The sequence below is a fragment of the Hemiscyllium ocellatum genome, chromosome 1 (genome assembly GCF_020745735.1).
Source record: "Hemiscyllium ocellatum isolate sHemOce1 chromosome 1, sHemOce1.pat.X.cur, whole genome shotgun sequence".
NCBI classification, from domain to species: Eukaryota; Metazoa; Chordata; class Chondrichthyes; order Orectolobiformes; family Hemiscylliidae; genus Hemiscyllium; species Hemiscyllium ocellatum.
The window spans coordinates 136,949,029-136,974,208 of record NC_083401.1 but is presented as its reverse complement, the minus strand read 5'-3'; the positions used below and the strand labels follow the sequence as shown (position 1 = coordinate 136,974,208).

The 25,180-nt window shown below is 43.2% G+C and overlaps 1 protein-coding gene across 1 annotated transcript in view; it reads right to left on the bottom strand.

Annotated features, from left to right (window-relative positions):
* Positions 1 to 10,634, bottom strand: part of ndnf (neuron-derived neurotrophic factor) — a 32,831-nt gene extending 22,197 nt beyond the window's left edge. The window contains exon 1 of the mRNA XM_060832349.1: positions 10,454 to 10,634. Within this exon, the coding sequence (XP_060688332.1) occupies positions 10,454 to 10,473 (20 nt within the window). The 5' untranslated portion in view covers positions 10,474 to 10,634. The remainder of the gene's footprint in view (positions 1 to 10,453) is intronic.
* Positions 10,635 to 25,180: the final 14,546 nt, after the last annotated feature.

Sequence of the window (25,180 nt, the reverse complement as noted above, 5' to 3'; positions counted from 1 at the left end):
GCCCCATGTCAAGGGCCGCTGCTTGATCGTTTTCATCATGAAACGTGCCCCGTAGTCGTCTCGGAATTGTCAGTGTTATTCCGGCTGTGAATTGCATATATTGATATTATCATTTCGAAAGTTTAAATTTTACAAATGTTCCTGCACACAGACAGGAGGCTGACTTAATTGTCATTGGCATTTCAGGTAGACTGCCCTTTTTCAACGTACAGCAGGCAGCTAACGCGCTTCGGGGAACATCATTATTCCCACTCAGAGCAGAAATATGCAAGTTGTAGCTGTCACGAAAGAGATTGGGTTACAGTTCTGTCTATCTGTCAGTGTATACTCTATTACATTCTCTGCTTATGTTGGATTACAGTCTCTCTCTCTCTCTCTCTCTCTGAGTGAATGCTGAATTGCAGTCTCTCTACCTGTGTTTGTGTTTTGGTTAGTAACTCTGTGTGAGTGCATGTCACAGTCTCTCTCTCACACACACACACTGCATGTATGTTACCATCTCTGTCTGCCTGAGTGACTCTATGTTGGGGTCTCTCTTTCCCTCCCTCCCTCTGTGACTGTGACTGTGATGTGACTTCCTGGAGAAGGGCTCATGCCCGAAACGTCGATTCTCCTGTTCCTTGGATGCTGCCTGACCTGCTGCGCTTTTCCAGCAACAGATTTTCAGCTCTGATCTCCAGCATCTGCAGTCCTCACTTTCTCCTCTCTGTTGAGTTACAGTCTCTCTGACTGTGTGAGTGTCTGTTGGGTTACTATGTGGGTGTATAGAGTCATAGAGATGTACAGCATGGATACAGGCATTTCGGTCCAACCCTTACATGCCGATCAGAATCCCAACCCAATCTAGTCCCACCTGCCAGTATCCGGCCCATATCCCTCCAAATCCTTCTATTCATATACCCATCCAAATGCCTCTTAAATGTTGCAATTGTACCAGCCTCCACCACATCCTCTGGCAGCTCATTCCATACCTGTACCACCCTCTGCGTGAAAAAGTTACCTCTTTTTTTATATCTTTCCCCTCTCACCCTAAACCTATGCCCTCTAGTTCTGGACTCACCAACCCCAGGGAAAAGAGTTTGTCTATTTACCTTATCCATGCCCCTCATAATTTTGTAAACCTCTATAAGGTCACCCCTCAGCCTCTGATACTCCAGGAAAAACAGTTCCAGCCTGTTCAGCCTCTCCCTATAGATCAAATCCTCCAACCCTGGCAACATCCTTATAAATCTTCTCTGAACGCTTTCAAGTTTCACAACATCTTTCCAATAGGAAGGAGACCTGAATTGCACGCAATATTCCAACAGTGGCTTAACTAATGTCCTGTACAGCCACAACATAATCTCTCAACTCCTGTACTCAATACTCTGACCAATAAAGGAAAGCATACCAAATGCCTTCTTCACTATCCTATCTACCCGTAACTCCACTTTCAAGGAGCTATGAACCTGCACTCCAAGGTCTCTTTGTTCAGCAACACTCCCTAGGACCTTATCATTAAGTGTATACATCCTGCTAAGATTTGCTTTCCCAAAATGCAGCACCTCGCATTTATCTGACTTAAACTCCATCTACCACTTCTCAGCCCATTGGCCCATCTGGTCAAGATCCTGTTGTAATCTGAGGTAACCCTCTTCGCTGTCCACTACACCTCCAATTTTGGTATCATCTGCAAACTTACTAACTGTACCTCTTATGCTCGCATCCAAATCATTAATGTAAATGACAAAAAGTAGAGGGCCCAGCACCGATCCTTGTGGCACTCCACTGGTCACAGGCCTCCAGTCCAAAAAACAACCCTCCACCACCACCCTCTGTCTTCTACCTTTGAGCTAGTTCTGTATCCAAATGGTTAGTTTTCCCTGTCTTCCATGAGTGTTGGGTTATAGTCTCTCTGACTGTGCGAGTGCATGTTGGGTTACAGTCTCTGACTCTGGGTGCATGCTGGGTTCCAGTCTCTGTGTGAGTGCATGTTGGGTTACAGTCTCTGACTGTGTAAGTGTACGTTGGATTACAGTCTCTGACTGTGTAAGTGTATGTTGGGTTAAGGTCTCTCTGACTGTGTAAGTGTATGTTGGGTTACAGTCTCTGACTGTGTGAGTGTATGTTGGCTTGCAGTCTCTGATTGCATGAGTATATTGGCCTACATTCACTTTCTAACAGTGTGAGTACATGTTGGGTTACAGTCCCTCTGCAACTGTGTGGGTATATGTTGGCTTACAATTTCTCTCTGGTTGTGTGTGTTGGTTTACAGTTACTCTCTCTCTGACTATACTAGTGAATGGTGGGTTATAATCTCTATGTCTGATTGTGAGTGTATATTGGGTTATAGTCTCTCACTGTGTGAGTGTATACTGGGTAACAGTCTATGCCTGTGAGTGTATAATGGATAAGTCTCTTTCTGACTGTGTGTGTATTTTCAGTTACAGTCTCTCTTTCTCTATGAGTGCATGTTAGATTATGATCTCTAACTGTGAGACTGTATGTCAGACTGCAGTCTCTCTTTCTCTCTGTGTGTATATTGGGTTACAGTCTTTGACTGTGTGTATGTTTGGTAAGTTTTTTTGTCTCATTCTATGTGTATGTTGGGTTGCAGTCTCTGTGAGTATATGTTTGATTACAGTCTCTGTGTGAGTGAATGTTGGGTTCCAGTCACTCTGTGACTAAATTGGTTAGAGTCTCTGTATGTCTCTGATTACAGAATCTGAGTGTACTTTGGGTTACATTCTCTCTATGAATGTGGTTTGGAGCATTGCACCCTTCTCTGTGCGTTTGGGTTAAAAACCCCTTCTCTCTCACTGTGCTATGTGGTGTTGGTTTATCGTCTGTGTGTCTAAGTCAGACTACCTCTTACTCTGAACATACTTGTGTTGTGGTCACAGTCTGGCCCTGGATGTGTGACTCTACGCTTCGGATTAGAGCCCACTCCTCCGCCTCTCTTTCACTCTATGTCAGTGTCGGAGTCGGGTGTTCTCCTTTGGTCACGATGCAGCCTGTTTTCCCATCTGAATTGTTTCCATGATGGTTATGGACCTGCGATGGGAACTCTGACTAATACTTCTGTTAGGGAGATTCAGTCAAGGGTTTACTCCGTCCTGTCCCCCAGATACAACTTGCAGCGTCTGGCATTTGCCGAACAAACGGTGAAAGACAATTGCTGTGGTCAGATCTTGCATGGACAGAGCTGAGATGAACCTAAACACGTCAGTGTCGAAAACACACGGTTTAGTTGAAAGCTCGACATCTGGAACAAATAAGGTTCAGTATTTTCTGATAAGGAGTGGAGCAGAAACGATTCGGAAGTACAGATAGACGATTATAAGGCAGTGCAACAGAGATTTTTTTAACTTGTTTTGCAGTCTTTTATGTCTCACTGTAATTAAATAAACAAAGGAATTCGAGAAGAACACAGGATTGATGCCGGTTTGGAATTCCCCATGTCCAGCGGAAAACTGGAAAGTTCATCCCCACCGCTCTTGCACTTGATCTACGCCACTGACCCACTTGTTCTGTCCTGTACTTACTGTCGAAAAGGACATTGCCAGTTACATTATCTGATTCGGGCCTTTTCCTCTCAGAAGTCATTAAGGGGCTTCCGTTTAAATAAACCCTTGTTCTGCCTGTTCCGGTGATTGGATAAACACTGCAAACTCCATATTACTAACTAGCTCCTTGGTCACGTTTTTGGTCATTTATCCTATCTCCTTATATGGTTCCCTTTCAAAAGCCTGTTTAAGTTGGTGTCAGCACGGCGCTAAAACAATGCAGGTTGTTGTTTTGCTGTACTTGTGACATCAGGCTTGGCTCGACTACAAAGCAAAACCAAGCCATCAGAGTGTCTGCTAATAAAAAAAGGCCATCAGCCCGAAACGTTAACTCAGTGCCTCTCTCCCGCAGATGCTGCCGAGCGATTTCCGAACGTTCTGGGGTTTTCTTTGTAAATGTCAGGCTCCCCAACATGGGCAGCACTTCGCTTGTGTGCCGCTTCCTTAGCCCTCTGCGGGAGGAGGCAGTGTAACTTGGCCCGGGGGGCCGCCGGCTCAGGTCTTGGTGTCTGAGCTGACATAAGAAGAAATGCCATTTTATCACTTTAACTCGACCGTGCAGCCACACCGTCTCTTTAAGGGTCAGAGGGTGAAGATTGAACTCAAGCCACTAGCAGTTTTATATTTTTCACATTCATTCATGGGATGTGGTCAGTAGCGATTACCCACCTCTAATCGCTTAGAGGGCAGGTGGGAGTTAATCACCTTACTGTAGGTCTGAGTCTGCCAACACAAATGTGAAGGCAAAAAAATTATTCAACAAATCATTCCGAAATCTCCCAGTTCGCCTCTGGGAAAGAGGAAAGTTCGGACAACAAGGGAGCAAAGGTCAGGTGACCTTATTGAGGTTTGCAAAATTATGTGGGGCATGGATAGGATAAATAGGCAAAGTCTTTTCCCTGGGGTCAGGGAGTCCAGAACTAGAGGACAGAGGTTTAGGGTGAGAGGGGAAAGATATAAAAGAGACCTACGGGGCAACCTTTTCACACAGAGGGTGGTACGTGTATGGAATGAGCTGCCAGAGGATGTGGTGGAGGCTGGTACAATTGCAACATTTAAGAGGCATTTGGATGCGTATATGAATAGGAAGGGTTTGGAGGGATATGGGCCAGGTGCTGGCAGGTGGGACTATATTGGGTTGGGATATCTGGTCGGCATGGACAGATTGGACCGAAGGGTCTGTTTCCATGCTGTACATCTCTATGACTCTATAATCGGAGCGATTTTTGTTTGTTAGCTGGGGATATGGAGAGGTGTATGGTGCTGGTCTGCTGTTCATCTCTGACCTAACAGGAAAGAGAAACCAGCCGAGGGACCCAGTGACCGCTTCCCGCCCCAGTGAAACAGAAATCCGCAGAGCAAGTGGGACAGAGGAGAGAAAAGCGTTGCATTTATGTAGCACTTCCCGCGTCCAAGGGTGCGTTTTAGCCAATGAGGTGGAAATGTGAAGGATGGTCGGTGGCTATAGAAAGGCAAGGAAGGTAGCAACCAATTTGCAGACAGCGAGCTCCCACAAAGCAAAATGTGACCGTGACCAATCTTAGGGGTTTTTTAAAACAAAAGATTTGTGTGTGATTATGTTTGAGGCATAAATACTAGGCAGATCACCAGCGGAAACTCCTCTGTTCTGCATAGTCCCTGGCAGCGGAGCAACAGCCTTTTGGACAACACAGAGAGACAGCTTCCAGCCTCCGGAGTGGGACAGGAGAATTAGAGAGAATGAAAGAGAAGGTAGAGATCATGAGTCTGATACTGGCGGTGGAGGAGGAGAGGCAGACTGAGAGAAAGAGTGAGCCCGACTCAAGTGGAGAGTTGACTGTGGAAGATCAAAACAGATAATAACAAACAGCCTGAAGCAGAGGCAGAGAGGGGCTGAAGTATGGAGGACCCAGACGCAGACAAACATAAAGATATAGACAGTAATAAAGCGAATGAAACAGAGCCAGAGGCAGAGCATGTTAGAGCGTTACTTTTTTTTTATAGATATTTTTATTGGGAATTTAACATTTTGACAAATTTACAAAAATAAGCAGAATTTTCAAGCACAAACATTAATATAAAAATAGATCTTAAATATATAATCATCAAAATTCAACTAATCCACAATCATCCAGAGTGTATAGTTGAGTCGCTTACATCCTTCAAATAAGAGAAAATGTTCTCTAATACACTCATAACAGTATGATTAAAAGGAAGCTATTTCCAAACAATAAGAACAAACAAAAAAAAAATTAAACATGTTTGAATGGAGATCTTCCCCCTTGTTCTCAGGGGGCCTTACTACCTTTCCAACGTTCCACCATATCCTCTCCCAAACAGTGTCCCACCCTCGACCCGGGCGCTCCTTAATAGGATTTAGATATAATACCGAGCTAGAGTTAACAGTGAGCGCCGCACCCCCACCCCACCCCACCCATACCTGAGTATATCTAATAGCATCAATGCCACGTACAAACACACATAACTATAAAATTACAACTCCAACAGATTACAGTTAAGTATAATAACATAGCAAGGAAGACAACCCCGCTCCCAGAGGCAAAAGTAAAGTAGAATAAAGTAACCATTTCTCCCCACGGAGTGTGGGAGAGGCAAGCCAACATAAATTGTCTCTTACGATTTATTTAACCGAGTCTAAAAGTTTCTTGGCCTCTTCTGGTGATCTAAAATTATACTCGGATCCTTCGTGGGTAAAGCATAACGTCGCTGGGTAGCGTAAGGTGTATTGAATATCTAAGTCCCTTAAACATTTCTTCACCTCATCAAACGCCTTCCTCCTTCGTGCCAAAGTCGGGGAGAAGTCCTGAAATAACATAATCTTGGATCCTTCATGAATCATAGCTTTAGGATCCTTTCCAAGCTTTCTGGAGGCATCCAGGAGTATCTGCCTCTCCCTATAACTCTGCAGCCGGAACAGGACCGGGCGTGGGCGCTGGTTTGGGCCAGATCCGCGTACTGCGACCCGGTAGGCCCACTCCACCCTTACCCGGTCAGTTTCAGCCCCCAGGTTTAAAATCTGCGGCAGCCATCGCTCCAGAAATGCTACTAACTGTTCTTTCCCTTCTTGCTCTTGAAGGCCCAGCAGCCGAATATTCTTTCTCCGATTTCTGTTGTCAATATCATCGATGTAAATTTCAAAGGCCCTGACTCTCTGCTCCAGAGCTCTCACCTGTTCTGCAGCTGTTTGAGCTGCAGCCTCGGAGGTCGTGGCCTTTAGTTCCACCCCCTCCACTCGGCCCTGCAGCTCTTCCATGATTTGATTCTGTTTCTGCAGCTTTTCTTCGAATGCATTCCATCGCTGTCGGGATTCTGCGATGAAATTGACGAGTGTCGATTCCAGCCTAGCAATCATCTCTATAAGGCCTGTTTTTACATCAGCTGCAGCCAGAGGAGAGGAGGGTGGGGGAGGGGTCTTTGTTTTCTGAGAGCTGCGGGGTCCCTTTGATTTACTCATTATCCACTCAGTATTAGACTATTTAAATATAATATTCAGCAGCTAATTAAGATTAAAGAAATTTTTTGGGTGGTTTGGCAAGTGTGGTGGGGACAGGAAACCCACTTTACCCAGGTTTTGGGAAGGGCTCTGTAGACTCAGACTTGCTGAGTCGCCGCCATCTTGGATCTCTCCGTTAGAGCGTTACTTATCAATGAATAAGAGTGTGTTGCTGGCCAGTCCATGCCTTCGCTGCCATTTGTTATTTATAAACAGCCCCCTTATGTGCTCTGGGTGCTCACGGCTTGTTTTCTGTGTCATTGAGTCTGTCTGAGGCGAAAGAAGGGTTGAACAGGTGGGACTACAGGTGTACTCGGGACAGTGACAGGAAGGGAACCTGCACCTTTTCCCCACTCCCATGGAGAAGGGAGCAGGTTCGCCCCCCCCCCCCCCTCAGATCCCAGCAGGAAACTTATTTGATCTCGCGCAGGCCCCAGAAAAGGCGGCGGGAAGTGATTGCATGTCAGCGCGCGTTTCATCTCCATTGAAGTGTCTCCAAATGTTGCCCTGGATTGTCCTCAGCGACATCACATCGAACTTTCCAGATGCCTTTCAAACGTTTTCTTACCGCAGTTTCATTATTTCTGCTCACAGCTGAGGTGAGTTTACGAAAATAACTGCACAGCAATGGGAAGGGGGCGAGCGTTGGAAATATTTTGAACCTCTAATTTTCCGTGTCCAACTCTCTATTATTAGATCTGTAATCTAACGAACTAACAGATGGATTTCAGCATATTCCGATGGGCGGGCGATGAAGGGAAACTATCTGAATACGCGCTCCTCAGGGATGGTCTTCAGTCTGATATGTGCAGCACATTCGCGCAAGGAGACCTTGGTATTCTGTTTTGATTAATGTTGCGGTCAGATCGCATGTTATATTAAAGAGAAGCAGAGATCAGATTACACGACAAATCCTCTTCCTTGATCCATCTCCGTTTGAACGTTGCCCACAACTATGTTGATTAAAACAGCGAGCTCGAAACCACAGAAGAAGTTTGTAACTTTGAACTAATTGCATTTGTTTTTTTGTCTTCAAGGAAGTCAAAAAAAATGCACATATTGTGGCCGCTAACTATTACCCCTACGCTAAAGACATGCGTTTGGAAAGCATGCATTTATTTCCCAGTCTAATGTTAACCACTGACCAGATTGCAGCTCTGTATGCACTGTCACTGAACTATCCTGTTGGTCATTAACAACTCCCTCAGAGAGCCGTGTTGGAAACCCGTGCTTCTCATTTCAGGATTATTACATTTGTGATCTTTTAAACTCGAGATGTTGTCGTGTTTTCTGGCTTGAAAACAAACTTAGCAAAGGCACCCTTCCCTCGGAAAGGTAGGCGCAACATGGTAACCCGAGGACGAGGATGTGGGTTTTAACCGGGGTGAAATGAGTTTTCCCGCGGGGGAATTGAATCTTCCTGGATGGTCGACATGAACGAGTTCCATATCAGACGCAGTCACACAGCTAGGGTCAGCACATTGCTCATCTCACCTCGAGGGACCAGTTTCTCTCCTGCTCCCACTGCAGCGGGACCAAAGCTCATGATGGCGAGCAACTGACCAGAACACTAACAACTGGCGGCTCTGTCTTTTCACGGGATTATCAGTTTTCCATGCTGGTGTTCACTCGCAAGTTAACCTGACACACCCGGTGCTGAAAGTGTGTTTGGTGCCTTGAGATAGCGGCAGGGCCAGGAAAGGGTTAAAGCATCACAGAGATCGAGCGAATCTGCGCCAAAGCGCTTTGAACTATGAACATTAGTTTTAAAAAAAACGAGTTAGTGGTGTTTTGGAGCTTGATTGATTCAACTATTTTTCTAACCCTGGAATGTTAAGGAAACGTCAAAACGGAGATGAAGTTAAAGAGTAGGCAACAGGAACTGATGTGATTAAAGAGGACAGGAATAAATAAAGAACAACTGTTGAAAGAAATGGCTGGGGGCAGAATTAGACACCTAGCGATAGAGAGAAAGGAGAAGCCACATCTAAAGCTGGGTCTGATCGTTCCGCTCTAGACCCTCATCATTGATTTGGGAGTTTCTGGAGTTATCCTGTGGGGATCAGATTCTGAAGACAGATTGGAGACGGGATTCTGATTAAAACTTGGAACTCGATCTGTGGTCGAGTTGACCGGATCTGTGCCTCCGGTCAGTCTAAATCACAGCCAACCTACATAGGAGTCAAGCTCCAAGCTATCGGCTTTCAGTTCGCTCGGATCAGTGATAATGTGTAAAAGCAGGGAAACAGTTTATCTTCCCGGAGTTGAAGATGGGCAGAGTCCGGTCATGAGACGGGGTTGACAATCGGGGAGCTAGTCTGGCTCCCTTGCCAATGCACTTTCCGTCTGTGTTTTTGAAGGCGAGCTCAGTTAAGAGCATCCTTTCAACATGTACATACAAGATGACTGGAATTGTAGAGTTACTTCAGGCATGCTATCGATAAACGTAAAAATAAAACACTCCTGAACCAATCTACGCGTATTGATTTACTAGTGAATAAAAAACATCAGCAATTTCACATTCTCTGACGTGTGTAGCGCGTTTCCAAGCAACTTGCAATATTCCATGCTCCTAGTTTACTCCCCCCCCCCCTCCCCTTACTACCCTCCCCAACTACTAGCAAACTGTCACTTCACTGTCAAACTCCTCTATAGTACTCGGCAAGTGATTGAACTCGATTACCATACAGTATTGTGGGGCGAAGTTAGTTTCCATTCCATACCGACCATACGGTGCTGCAAAGGTCAACGCCAACACTCGGACCTCTTCTGCACTAAAGAAAACTCAAACAATGATATTTCCCATGGCCTGGGAATATTATATAGAAAGTTTCCTCAAGTTATTACCAGCTCCAGTCAGGATACCTGATTGCTGCTGCCCCTCAAGCAAAAGTGAGTGTCGATTAAAGAAAAGAATCAATGTCACAAATCCATAACCACCTCCACGAGATTCAATAGCAATGGCTCGACTAATCACCTTGGCAGTTTTATTCTGATCTGACAAAATGTCGAACATGTCTAATATATACCCGTTCTAGACAGTTATAAAAACGTATGATTTGTTCTGCACGAAATCTCGAAGTTTAAAAACAAAGCAAAAATATGTTACTTTTTCTTATCTTTTCCGAACATATGTTAAAAAGTGGAAAACAATGGATAGACGAACATTGAGATCAAATAGAGGTGTGTTTAACACCGTTACAACACTTTATTTACATAACAAGTGCACTGCTATGATTTGTACGGTCTGGGTTACATACAACGTGCGTATATTAAGATAATCAGCAGCATGCAAGCAAGGAATTCTGCAGCAATATATGACACTGAATGTATGCTAGAATTCAAGAAAGTTACTTTTGTAGTGACATATATTTTACTACGCGATTTTCTGGGGTGTGGAAATAGTGTTTCTTACCTCGAAGCAATCATTTGCATTGCAAACTTCGAAATCTGTTAGTCCAGTTTATTTTCCCTCGTTTAAAATCCCTCACTTCTTTTTGAGAAGCAGGCAGGAGGGCAAGGTTAATGCGAGTGCAGTGCAGGCAGAAGCTGGAGAATGGCCAGAATGAAGCTATCCTGGTTTTGTGTATGTGGCTTTCCCCCCACCCACCCACCCCCTCCCCTTTCCCTCTCCACTAGATTCCGCAAAGCCGAGTGTGGAAGCAGCGGCGAGCTGGCTGTGTGTGCTGTGGCTCTGGCAGACAGTGAGCTGGCGTTTCCCGGCGCTGAGCTCACACTCACTCCCAAACTGGACTCCCTCCCGTGCCATTCCCCGCCCAGCCAAGGGCTCCCCACCAATCAGCGAAGGGGGATCCCCCACCGACAATCGAAAGGGAGGACCCCGGCAGCCCACCAATCCGCGGGGCGGGATCGCACCGGATTGACCAATGGTGAGGTGGCTCCGCGTGCCCCGCCTCCGCCCCTTTATGAATGAACGAGATGCTCCGGGCTCCGACCAGTCCGCGCACGCTGCGTTCTGGGGCCACACCCACAGAGAGAGAGAGAGAGAGAGATCCCCGACCAATATCCCACACCCCTGTCCCCAGTCAACATCCCCAGGAGCCCTCTCCACACCCCCATTCATCATCCGTGACCACTCTTTGTTCAAGGACACAGCTTTCTATTTGACGAAGTTTAGGTGTTACAAGTTGGAGTGGTCTGTGCTTTATTTGTTAATCTTTATTTGAAGAGATATTTATTCTAGTAAAGTGCTCTAACGTCGTCAGTTTATTCTTTGGAAAAATAAATACCTTTCCCAGCAACTATTTAAATACCGACATTCTTCCTCGTAATTGAGAAACTACACAGAATGGGGTTGTATTCTTGAGAGCAGAGTATACAAAGTTTGAGTGGCAAAGATACGGTACATAGGGAGAAAATTTTCCTCTTAGTAGAGAGGTGAGCTGGGGCGTAGTTTTTAAGGAAATGAACATGAGTTTTCGAGAGTATTTTTGAGGGATTTTTTTAATCCTGAGGGTGTTGGCTGTATGGAACGCACTAATAGACATTTAAAAAGTATTTAGACGACCACTTGAAACGACATAGTATTCAAGATTTGTGGGCAAAGTATTGGAAAAGGGGATTAAAACAGATGGATGCTTGATGATTGGCGCAGACACGATGGACCGAAGGGCTTCTTTCTGTGCTGTCCAATCTCTATGACACTCAGACTTTATTTCGGGATGAGCTGCATATTTTGACACACTCTGGCTTCAAATGCTGGGCGGTCTTTTTAATGCAGTCTATGTGTGTGGGGTTGGGGGTGGCCAGCGTGACATTGGCGCACTTAATGTGTTTTTATGGTCACACCGCGACATTTATAGCTTCAAGGTTTTCAATACAAAGAGCTTGTCACAAATTGTAGCAAAAAGCACCTGGTTGCTGATGAATTGAACGATAATGTTTTATTTCACGCAGAGATACAGAGACAGGAGGATAGACTGGGCCAGAGCAGCTCAGACAGAAAAGATAAACAGAGTCAGTGAAAGATAGAAATGGGAACAGACTGGTCGAGAGAATAATGTAGAAATCTTGAAACAGTTTACAGTTCTACTTCTAACTTGTCTTATTATAAACATTATATTGTACATAGTTGATAACCGGATTTTAACTTCGGATCATAATCCCCTGGCAATGAGCAAAACTATCTATCATATGTGTTGTCCGTCTTGAATCTTTGTTCCCAGGAGAATATACTGATTGTAAATCCTGGATACTTGTACGATCTGATAACGCCTTTAGAACTGGAGTAACATTTGTTGACAAATGATATACCATTGGATTGATACCCACAAATCAAAAACAAAAAAAACTCCATAACCTTCACATCGTTACTGCTGACTAATAATAATCACTGACTATACACAGCTGATGTGGCGGGCTCCTCAAAGGGGGACGGATTACTGCTTCCTTGTTCTGTCGCCAGCTCATCTTTTTCTTGTTTTAGACCTTGGTATGGACCAGCTTGGTATTTCCATGAGTTAGTTTCATGTTCTCACGCGGTTTGAAGAATTAAGTCTGATGCTGACTCTGGCGGATAAAGACATTGAGTCGCACGGTATCAAACGATGGCAACAGATTGCGTACAGTTTGATGAACCAGCTTGCGGACGGAGTGGCTTTAGTTTGGAGATAACAATTCTTTCAGCGCTGACAAAACCCAATCTTCTATATCTGCAAAAACAAATGTCATTGCTTTCAAACGGTAAACAGCTGCAAATTGAGTGGCGTGCTCTGAGAAAAACAAATATAAACTCAGAGGCAGCAAACAGACTTGACCCAGGAGCCATCTAGCGGCCGAGTGGAACAGTGCTCTCTCATGAGATTGTAAAAAAAAATGACCTTCCTGCTCACTAATGTCTCTATAACTTGCCGGCGCTGTTTCAGGGCAGATATTGCTGATTTTTTAAAAAAATTAAACCTGCCATTATTGTCTTAAAGTGGGCTGAAAATAAAAAACACCCGTTGACGGAAACGCCCGTCTCTAATGTAATTTAAAAGCTATTTGAAACTATTGCTGGTAAAATTCAACAGACCTGGCAACATCTGCCATAGAAGCATACGCGCAGTTAATGTTCCATGGAAGGGTCCCTGGACCCGAAACGTTAACTCTGGATTCTCTGCACAGAGGCTGTCAGACCTGCTGAGCTTTTCCGGCGACTTCTGTTTTTTTTGTTTCTGATTTACAGCATCCGCAGTTCTTTCGGTTTTAATGTTTCAAGAACATTCCTCAGACCCTGGCGTTTGATTCAATATTATTTTCTTAATTCGGTTTAATACTAAATTGGTGATCTATTGCAGCTGACGCAGTTAGAACGCCACTATCAAACGCGCTGTGACAGAAAGTTGTTTGAATAAATTGTTTAATCATATTATCCTGCACTGTACTTTCCAACAGTTACAAAGTAAGGATTATAGTGTGATTGCCGTTTGATAACACATGGCTTTAAAACACGCTGTCATTGTCTACAGAGAAGCGTTTCTTGCGACTATGTTTTGTTTGGTATCGTTTCATTTACTCCCCAAAGTCCGGTATATTTCCAACTTTTTCCATCAATCGACGCGTGAGGGGCATCCTTGCCTCGGAGAAAGCAGCACGGTGTCTGCTCCATCCTGTGGAAAGAGAGTGAACTGCAGGCCTCCGTGCAGCTTCGAGAGGCAGGTACGCATTGGCAAAAAAAAGTAACACTATCAACCAAATGATGGTGTCAGTGCGATGTCATCAGGAAAGTTTCTATTCCAGAGGGTCTGCTGTGGAGCAGGACATCGTAAGCATTTCAATACTGTCCAAAGATTGGAGCGGAAACAAAAACAGAAAGTAAGGAGGAAACTCAGCAGGTCTGGTAGCATCTGTGCAGAGGGAAACTGGGTTTACCTTTAGAGTTCAAATAAATCTTATTGAGTCGAAACATTAGGTCTGTTTCTCTCTTCACAAATGTTGCCAGACCTGCTGACTTTCTCCAGCATTTTCTGTTTTATTTTAACCTGAGATTCTTTGCTGTCCTATCATGACATTCAGTGAAGCTTTTGACTAGGTCTTGGATGGCAGGTTAGTTAAAAAAAAGTAAGAGCCCATAGGATTCAGGGCGATTTGGCAAATTGGATCTGAAATTGCCTCAGTGGCAGGAAGCAGAAGGTAACGGTCGAAGGATTTTTTTTGTGATTGGAGAACTGTGTCCACTGGTGTACCACAGGGACAGTGGACTGGATTTGATTTCATGACCAGGGTGGAAGGAGTCTATGATTATGTTGGCTGCTTTCCTGAGAAACAGGAAGTATAGATGGAATCAGTGGAAGGAAGACTAGTTTTGTAATGGGCTCAGCTGCAGTCATGACTGTAATTTCATGCAATCTTCAGCAGAGCAGTCGTTATACCAAACGGTGAAGCATCTGGATAGGATGCTTTCTATGATGCATCTGTAAAAAATTGGTAAGAGTCATTGTGGATGTGCTGAATTTTCTTAGCCTTCTGAGGAAGTAGAAGCATTGTGTTTTCTTGACTGTAGTGTCGATATGGATGCACCAGGGCAAATTGTTGGTGCAAGTTACTCCTAGCAACTTGAAGCTTTCGACCACCTCCACTGCAGTGACCAGGACAGGTCCTCCACTCCACTTCCTAAAGTCAATGACTAGCTCTTTTATTTTCATTGGGTATTTTGCTGTTTGTTATGTACATCAATGATCTAGACATGAATGTACTTTAAATAATCATTATGTTCGCAAGTGACACAAAATTGGTGATGTGGTAAATAGTGAGGAGGAAAGCCTTAGATTAGAGAACATTATAGATAGGCTGGTCAGAAGGGCTGAACAGAGGCAAATGAAAAATAATCATGAAAAGTATGAGAATTTATTTTGAGAGGATTAACAAGGCACGGGAGTACATGGAAGTAAAGGAGCAGAAGGACCTTCACAAGCAAGTCCATAGATCCTTGAAAGGCAACAGGTAAGGAAGACAAGGTGGTAAAGAAGGCCAATGAGATATTTGTCTATCAGTCAAGAATACAGAGCAAGAAGATTATGACAGAGCTGTATCTCATATTCGTTAGGCCATGGCTGGAGTATTGTGTAAAGTTACGATGCTACACAATAAGGACATGATTGCTCCAGAGAGGATGAAGAGGCCATTTATCAGAATGTTGGCTGGGCTGGAGTCAGTCAGCTATGAAGAGCCTGGGATTGTTTTCTTTAAGGTGAAGAAGGCTTGAGGTGCACAAGTTTCTGAGGGGCATGGGTAAGAAGAAACCTTTCTATTCATACAGAGTTCAATAACCAGGGCACAACTTTAAGATAAGGAGTAGGAGGTTTTGAGAGGATTTGAGGAAAAATATTTTCACCTAGCAGGTTGTGGGTGAAGGTGGTAGAGGAGGAACCCTCAAGTGATTGAAGAATTAATTAGGAACACTTGAAACGCTACAGAATAGAAGGCCATCTGGGCCAATGGCTTCTTTCAGTGCTGGAATATCTCTACAAATCTAAAATATTTTAACCCATTTTAAGATCCTAGTGGCAGCAGAACATTTCTTGATGAAATGTGTGAACAACAATGTCCTCAAACTGATGGAGGTGCAACAGCAGAACAGCAAATATAGGATATTGTGGATGTATGTTTACCTATGACCCATTTATCTTTGTGCTGTTTAATTGACAAATCCAATTGGACCATCTGGGTTATCTGATGGTTCTTCTTTTCTGATTTCCATCTTTACTGAATGCCATCTTATCTGAATTCTATTAACAGTACTTAATTACATCGCTTATTAAAAGTTCAAAACATGCTGTTAATAGAGATGTTTAGTTATCAGCTCTAGGATTGACATACTACCACTGAGCAGGATTTTCAATATGGGCTTCTGAACCCTGTAATCAGATTGAAAGATGCATCAGCAACTCAGACCATGGGCTCAATCTTGCTGGGTTTTGTCACTTTCTTGTTCCACTGAATCTCCCACACACTTTTGCCATGCCTCTGGTGGTCATCCAATTGGAATTACAACCCTGTGGGTAGAGGTATTGCCCAGCCAGCCTGCAGCTCTTGGATTCAGCACTGCTGCAGACGAACCCATGACTATTAATGGAAGAGCATTCCCAGATACCCAGAATAGTGGAGGATCCATGTCAGAAATCGAGGTATGTGCTGTCACACTTATGTCATCCTTAACTGACCACTGAAGGGCCTCAGTTGGATGCAGGGCAGGAAGGTCCATCATGATTATGGTACACCACCACTCTGCCTCATTAACTTGCCTTTCTGTCTCCAGGCTCACCATCACAGGTTTAGAGGATTCCTCCCTCTGGGAGAATCAGTCACCTCTTGTCTGATTTTCCCTAAGGTGGCCAGATCCAAACATCTAAACTCACGATGCCGCCCGTGGAAGCCTACGGACCAGATGGAAAATGCTAGGTATACTTTAATTGGCCTTAGGTGGCCATTATTGAGCTGTATTGCCTGCCCACCATTCTGAGGGTAACCCTGCCTCACCTGATCTTACCTGTGCAAAGATGACCTGTGGACTCAGTGGAGCTGGAGCTCAGACTCTTCAGGCTGGCAGAGCATGTTTTAGCTCCAACTCACCTCTGTTGCAACTAGACTAGGGTGCTTTAAAGTGCTTTTCTTCTAAACATTGTGCTACTTACAGTGGTTGTAAGGAAGAGAAATGTGTGATTATAAAGCAAGATGATGGCAGATTGTGGTTTCGCATGTGGGACCTAACTGAATGCAGGAGTCGTTTAGCTTTTTATTGGCCATGAGAACATATCTGAACTTGAAAGGTTTTAACCCAATACATATTGTAGGAGAGAGAATGAGCATCATTCATTTTCTTTTTGAGAAATACTACATTTATCCTTGCCCTAAACTCAAACATTCCATGCCAAATTGCATTGGTGCACAGATCCGTCGAGATGTTAATTCGCAATTATAGAGTCATAGATTCAGAGATAAAAATCACACAACATCAGGTTATAGTCAAACAGGTTTAATTGGAAGCACACTAGCTTTCGGAGTGACGCTCCTTCATCAGATGATGAAGCATCGCTCCGAAAGCTAGTGTGCTTCCAATTAAACCTGTTGGACCATAACCTGATGTTGTGTGATTTTTAACATTGTACACCCCAGTCCAACACCGGCATCTCCAAATCATAGGTTCAGAGAGTTATAGAGCACAGAAGGAGACATTTCCCAAACTAAACTATTCCCATCTGCCTGCCCTTGGCCCACATCCCTCCAAACATTTCTTATTCATGTACATATCAAAATGCATTTCAAATGTAACAGTACCCACACCCACCACTTCCTCTAGAAGTTCATTCCACACATGAACCACTCACTGTGTTATAAAGTTTTACCCCATTTTTTAATTAAATCTTTCTCCTCTTACCTTAAAAAATGCCCTCCAGCCTTGAAATCACAAACCCTAAGGAAAAGACGTTTGTTATTCATCTTATATAAATCCACCATGATTGTATAAACCTCCATGAGGTCATCTCTTAATCTCCTACACTCCAGTGAAAAATGTTCCAGCCTGTCCAGCCTCCCATTATAACTCAAACCCTCCATTCCTTGCAACATCTTGGTAAATCCCCTCTGAGCCCTCTCCAGTTTAATAATATCCCTCCCAAAGCAGGGTGATCAGAACAAAGATGAATAATTACCACACTGTTAATAAAGTACTCACATGATTCATTTTTTGACTTAATTGTTTGTGGCATAATGAGTAATTAATGCAGCAACTTTATGGAAGTCACCAGGAGGTTAAGAATGAGATGCTGATTTCATGAAGCTGAAGGCCATGTGGTGCACGTCAACTAGCAGTTTGTGATCATCACAATTTGCGGATTATCTCTCCCTCACTTTAAGTTGCACGTTAATAATGGCATGTATCATTTAATTATCTTTTCAGAAAAATCTGATCCAATATGACTTAAGGCATGTAACCTGCAACCAATGCAATACCATCTGTTTAGCACTTCAGTCAAAGATGAATTCTTTATTGTATTGCAAGCCTGTCAAAACCCCAACCTTCCCCTGAAAACTAAACTAATTGGAGGTGCATTGGCTACAGAGCTGGAAAATGTTTTGAAATTTAACTTGACAAAGTGGACTTTATATGAACTCTCTTAAATTAACTTTTCAATGCTCAAAAGTGCACGTGAACTTTACTGAGAGGAAATTAATCCTAAAAGGGGAATGAAAATCACTATTGATATAGTCAAAACACAATTTTCTACCACTTTGCTTTAACTATATATGATTACCTTCAGAAATTAAGCGCTGACTAGAATTAGGTCTTTCTTACTCAAGTAAGATTCAATATGATAGCAACATAATATTTTCTAGTGTTTAACGTGCATTATCAAGGGGTCATAAATACATTGTAGGCGTTGGCAACTTTAGGGTTAATCCAAATTTATAGCTCCACTGAATTGCTGAATTTATGTTTCTCACTGGTCCAACCCATTGCACAAATATGTATCAAGTCTGGCATTCATAACATCTCAGGTTACAAATCCCAAGTCATGTCATACGAACTTGTAATTCAATTGGTCCCTGATCTGATCATAAAAGTGAATTATAAGACTAATCATGAAAAATATATCCTATAATAGCACAAAAATACATATGAAAGAATCACATTTTAGTGGTGGCTAAATGTATTCCGGTAACTGGGGAAATGATCTGAGTAACAAAGCATGATTTCAGAAAGGACAAATACACATTTGTATCAAAATTGAATCTGTGATCCAAAATAGTGGATCTGTTTTATTTCACAATCTTCTTTAAGCCATAAAACTACGAAAAACAAATCTGTTTGAGTTATTTGAAAACATACGTAATTCATAAAAAATTGTGCAAAATAATATGGGTGACAATGCTATTTTCTTATTCTGCTATTTGTTTTTACTGTGGAACACATCCTAGAAATTGCTTTAATTGTTCATGAACACGTGATGGATACATTCAAACAAAGTTCATTATTCATCAAAGACTTTGATCTGTTTATTTTAAAGTACCACCATTTATAAAATATGGAGGGGGCATGTAATACGTTCTTAATTAAGTATCTGTTAATATTAATTATAATGTTGGACAACATGCCATTTTTCTTAGAATTCTAAGTCAAAAGTGTGGCTTGGAAGGAGATTTAGTCATCAACTTTAATACAGAAGAGATGACAAATTGTTGTGATTTACAAAGGTGAAAATAAAAGTATACTTACTGTTCATCGAGTAATATTATACTGTGAAAGTCATAGTAAGCTATTTTTACCACCTAAGCAGAGCAATTCCAGATGTTATCGCGTAGCATCTTATGGACATCATAAATGATAAAGCTATGGTATTTCAATTTGTCTATTGAAAGCTTTACAAGACAAATATTACTAGTATTGTCATATGATCAAATGACTAGACATCTGCTAGAGTGTGCACATAAAATAACAACATTATAGAGGAATGCAAATAGATGAATTTATCAAGATATGAAGAAAAGCAACAACATGGTTACATGTGAATGTGTAAAGTATGATTATGTTGTTGAAATTATGCAGAAATTTGATGAGGAACCAATGTAGAAATTGAAAGAATTACTGTAGGAACCCATCTCAGGTTTCTAAACTTCATTAAGATGATTGGTATTCAGATTAATATATTTTATAGTAGCAGCAGGAAAAATAGATGATTCAGAGGAGTACATATGAGAAGTAGAGCATTCAGATAACATTTTCTCTTGAAAGGATAACTGATTAAACATTTGATTGGATGTAATTGAAACAAAAGCATCCCAATAAAAAGTAAGTATTTTTGCTAAATTGATAGAAAAGTGGTATATTTTTCAGCAAAAACTATATTCAAAGCTGAATGATTTTGCATAGCAATTGGATAGTTTCTGGTACTCTGTGTCTCTTTATCTGTAAATGCTGTCAGAGGTTAACCATAAAATCTAGCAGCCTAATCTAGTAAACAATGCAATTTGATTGGCACAAATTAACATCAAGATTTTATTTTAAATTTCTTTGCATTTGTAACTTATCATGAGATAGCTTTTAACAGCCTGAATGCTATTAAACAAAGGTTATGGAAAATTGTTTTTAGAATTCATAATTAGAATACATGAACACTGTAATTGTTTGCTAATGTCAACAAACTAGATCCAGGAAACATCATACTGCTATTATAGCATATATGCACCATATTTCACTCTCTTATTAAGGCAATAATCATTATTGCAGCATTGACTGATTTGTTGCAACTTCTGTGGTATTGTGATAGTTCAATTATTATTGTTCTTCTTGTGGATTTTCTTTGATCATTACAAATGTTGACTTTGTCTTGACTATACTCAGGATCCTTGACAAACATTTTTATTTCTTTAAGAGCTCATCAAACATCATTAATGGACTTTCAAGTAGACAATACACATTGAGATATAATTAAATATCACTATGTAAACAATATCAGACTCAATAAGGTACACTTCAGAAAATGCACTGGCATGAAATTGCAAGCAAAAAGTGCTTCAGCCAAGGACCAGTGATATTTGCCTGATTGATTGCATAGTCACGGAAGAGAGTACCCTTGTGAAAGTTTCCCTAAGCTGGTCATCTAAGGTACATTTATAATTGTACATACACAAGTTATCAAGCTATACACGTGCTAATGCACAAAGGTACAAAAGTTTAACACATGTTTCAACAGCTTTAAGAATAGCTTCTTCCTTGCTGTTATCAGGCTTATGAATGGACCCTTCATGTATTAGAGTTGATCTTTCTCTGCATCTTCTCTGTAGCTGAGGTACTACATTCTGCATTCTATTCTATTACCCTGGTGTACATATATAAGATATGATTTGTCTGGTTAGGAAGCATAACAATTGTTTTCACTGTATTTGGTACATGTGACAATAATGAATCAAATCAAAATGAGAAAAAACTTACTTGTCCAGATAAATAGTCAATGTGCAAAAAGCTTCTGGTGCTTCGAGTTAACCTCTTGGATATTGAGAAGAAATTGATATCTCTACAATAACACTGAAGCAACAGCAATGTACAAGAATATATACTCAGTATATTAACAATGATAACTTGTATTTGTAAAGCACCTTTAAATAGTAAAATTTTATAGATGCATTATCAAACAAAATTTGACACATTTTAATGTGATAAATCATTTGATCAATGAGGTATGTTTCAAACAACATTTTGAAAAAGGGAGAAGAATTAGGAAGGGAAAGAGATTTAGGAGGGAATTCCAGAGTTTAGGACTCTGATGTTGAAGCAGTGGTTCCAATAGTGCAGCAATTAAAACTGGGGATGCCAGACTTGAAGGAATGGAAATACCTCAGAGGATTCATGGAATTCCTAAATGTGGAAGCAGGCAATTCAGACCATCAAGTCCACACCAACCTTCCAAAGAGCATCTCACCCAGACCTAGCCCTCTATTCTATCCCTGCATTTACCATGGCCAATCCATATAACCTGCATATTTTTTGGACTATGGAAGGAAGCCAGAGCACCCAGAGGAAACCCACACAAGGAGAATGTGCAAACTCCACACATACAATCAAGTAACTGGCACTGTGAGGCCCTGGAACTCTGGCACTGTGAGGCCCAGGAACTCTGGCACTGTGAGACCCTGGAACTCTGGCACTGTGAGGCTGTGAAACTCTGGCACTGTGGAACTCTGGCACTGTGAGGCCCTGGAACTCTGGCACTGTAAGGCCCTGGAACTCTGGCACTGTGAGGCCCTGGAACTCTGGCACTGTGAGGCCATGGAACTCTGACACTGTAAGGCCCTGGAACTCTGACACTGTGAGGCCGTGGAACTCTGACACTGTGAGGCTCTGGAACTCTGACACTGTGAGGTTCTGGAACTCTGACACTATGAGGCCCTGGAACCCTGGCACTGTGAGGCTGTGGAACTCTGACACTGTGAGGCTCTGGAACTATGGCACTGTGAGGCCCTGGAACTCTGGCACTGTGAGGCTGTGGAACTCTGACACTGTGAGGCCCTGGAACTCTGACACTGTGAGGCCCTGGAACTCTGGCACAATGAGGCCCTGGAACTCTGACACTGTGAGGCCCTGGAACTCTGACACTGTGAGGCTCTGGAACTCTGACACTGTGAGACTCTGGAACTCTGGCACTGTGAGGCCCTGGAACTCTTACACTGTGAGGCTCTGGAACTCTGACACTGTGAGGCCCTGGAACTCTGGCACTGTGAGGCCCTGGAACTCTGACACTGTGAGGTTGTGGAACTCTGACATTGTGAGGCTCTGGAACTCTGGCACTGTGAGGCCCTGGAACTCTGGCACAATGAGGCCCTGGAATTCTGACACTGTGAGGCTCTGGAACTCTGACACTGTGAGGCTCTCGAACTCTGGCACTATGAGGCCCTGGAACTCTGACACTGTGAGGTTGTGGAACTCTGACATTGTGAGGCTCTGGACCTCTGACACTGTGAGGCCCTGGAACTCTGGCACTGTGAGGCCCTGGAACTCTGACACTGTGAGGCCCTGGAACTCTGACACTGTGAGGTTGTGGAACTCCGACACTGTGAGGCTCTGGAACTCTGACACTGTGAGGCCCTGGAACTCTAGCACTGTGAGGCCCTGGAACTCTGACACTGTGAGGTTGTGGAACTCTGACACTGTGAGGCCCTGGAACTCTAGCACTGTGAGGCCCGGGAACTCTGGCACTGTGAGGCTCTGGAACTCCGACACTGTGAGGCTCTGGAACTCTGACACTGTGAGGCCCTGGAACTCTGGCACTGTGAGGCCCTGGAACTCTGACACTGTGAAGTTGTGGAACTCTGACACTGTGAGGCTCTGGAACTCTGACATTGTGAGGCTCTGGAACTCTGACACTGTGAGGCCCTGGAACTCTGGCACTGTGAGGCTCTCGAACTCTGGCACTATGAGGCCCTGGAATTCTGACACTGTGAGGTTGTGGAACTCTGTCACTGTGAGGCTCTGGAACTCTGACACTGTGAGGCCCTGGAACTCTGGCACTGTGAGGCCCTGGAACTCTGACACTGTGAGGTTGTGGAACTCTGACACTGTGAGGCCGTGGAACTCTGACACTGTGAGGTTGTGGAACTCTGACACTGTGAGGCTCTGGAACTCTGACACTGTGAGGCCCTGGAACTCTAGCACTGTGAGGCCCTGGAACTCTGGCACTGTGAGGCTCTGGAACTCCGACACTGTGAGGCTCTGGAACTCTGACACTGTGAGGCCCTGGAACTCTGGCACTGTGAGGCCCTGGAACTCTGACACTGTGAGGTTGTGGAACTCTGACACTGTGTGGCCCTGGAACTCTGACACTGTGAGGTTGTGGAACTCTGACACTATGAGGCCCTGGAACTCTGACACTGTGAGATTGTGGAACTCTGACACTGTGAGGCTGTGGAACTCTGACACTGTGAGGCTCTGGAACTCTGACACTGTGAGGTTGTGGAACTCTGACACTGTGAGGCTCTGGATCTCTGACACTGTGAGGTTGTGGAACTCTGACACTGTGAGGCCCTTGAACTCTAGCACTGTGAGGCCCTGGAACTCTGACACTGTGAGGCCCTGGAACTCTAGCACTGTGAGGCCCTGGAACTCTGACACTGTGAGGCCCTGGAACTCTGACACTGTGAGGCCCTGGAACTCTGGCACTGTGAGGCTCTGGAACTCCGACACTGTGAGGCTCTGGAACTCCGACACTGTGAGGCTCTGGAACTCTGGCACTGTGAGGCCCTGGAACTCTAGCACTGTGAGGCCCTGGAACTCTGGCACTGTGAGGCCCTGGAACTCTAGCACTGTGAGGCTCTGGAACTCTGGCACTGTGAGGCCCTGGAACTCTGGCACTGTGAGGCCCTGGAACTCTAGCACTGTGAGGCTCTGGAACTCTGGCACTGTGAGGCCCTGGAACTCTGGCACTGTGAGGCCCTGGAACTCTAGCACTGTGAGGCCCTGGAACTCTGGCACTGTGGATCAGCAGTGCTAACCATTGAACTCCTCGGCGCCTAGACTGTTTGGTTGGAAGAATTGTTGGAGAGGTAAACTACAGCATCTTTTTACTTTCCTCACCTTAGCTCTTTACTAATGTTAGGAAATGATAGGTTCAAGTCAGAAACACAGTGACAAATTTGTATATGTAGAAGCTGAGAGCTTAGTTCAACTATGCTCCAAACAAAATTGTTGCCAGTAGCATTTTGCATCAGCTGAATCATTTATGCAAACCTCTGATAAGGCTTTTTATGCTTGAACAGTACAGGTAATGGTCTGTGCCTCTCAGGCTATGTTACTCATAGCTTATACATGAGGATAGCATAGGTGAGGAAAGGTCAACATCAGAAAGGTTACAATCGTTCATAGTTACACCCTGATTCCATCTCCCTGCCCATGTAAATGATGTAACTTTGTAGGGTCAGCACATTGTAGATCTATTGCCATAGTGTTAGACTTATTCTGCATTGCCCCATTACATTTTGACATGTGAGAGATTGCCAGACTTTTTAAAAATAATCTTCAACTTTGATATTTAACTGTTGTCAATTGTACATTTCACCTTGATGAATGTAATGGCAGATTCCATCGCTTAGGATGAGCTTGTCCAAGCTGGTTTTATGCATAGTTACAGCGTCACCATTTTAGCCAGATTTTAGTAGTGTTAAGAAGAATTTATAACTTTACGTTTAATTTATATGTTTGCATTTTGTGTGTTAAGAAGAGGAAAACATGATTTAGGTTCTTTTTTTGATTTGTGAATGATGCAGGGAAGTCTGGAGATTTGTTTTATTTTCATGTATTTATTCACACCTGATACAAAACACAAGTAAATGTACTACATGCACTCATTTAATCAACAAATATTTACTATTATTTGGTGTGAAACCTTTTGGCTTTTCTCTTTGATCAAAATTTTGAATTCGATTATTAATTTTTCAGAAACAGCACATCCAAATCTTTGTCCAGCAATTAAACTGCAATATTTTGGCTTTCTTAGAGTCATTACTGAGAATTCTACGCATAAAATGAAGGACTCATGACAAAACCTACTATTTGTTCAGCAGTTGTGCTGGCTGAAACTGTTATTTAGTGGGATTGTTTTTGCCTACTGGTTCAAACTAATTACTAGCCAGTGGCCCTCAGGAAACAATG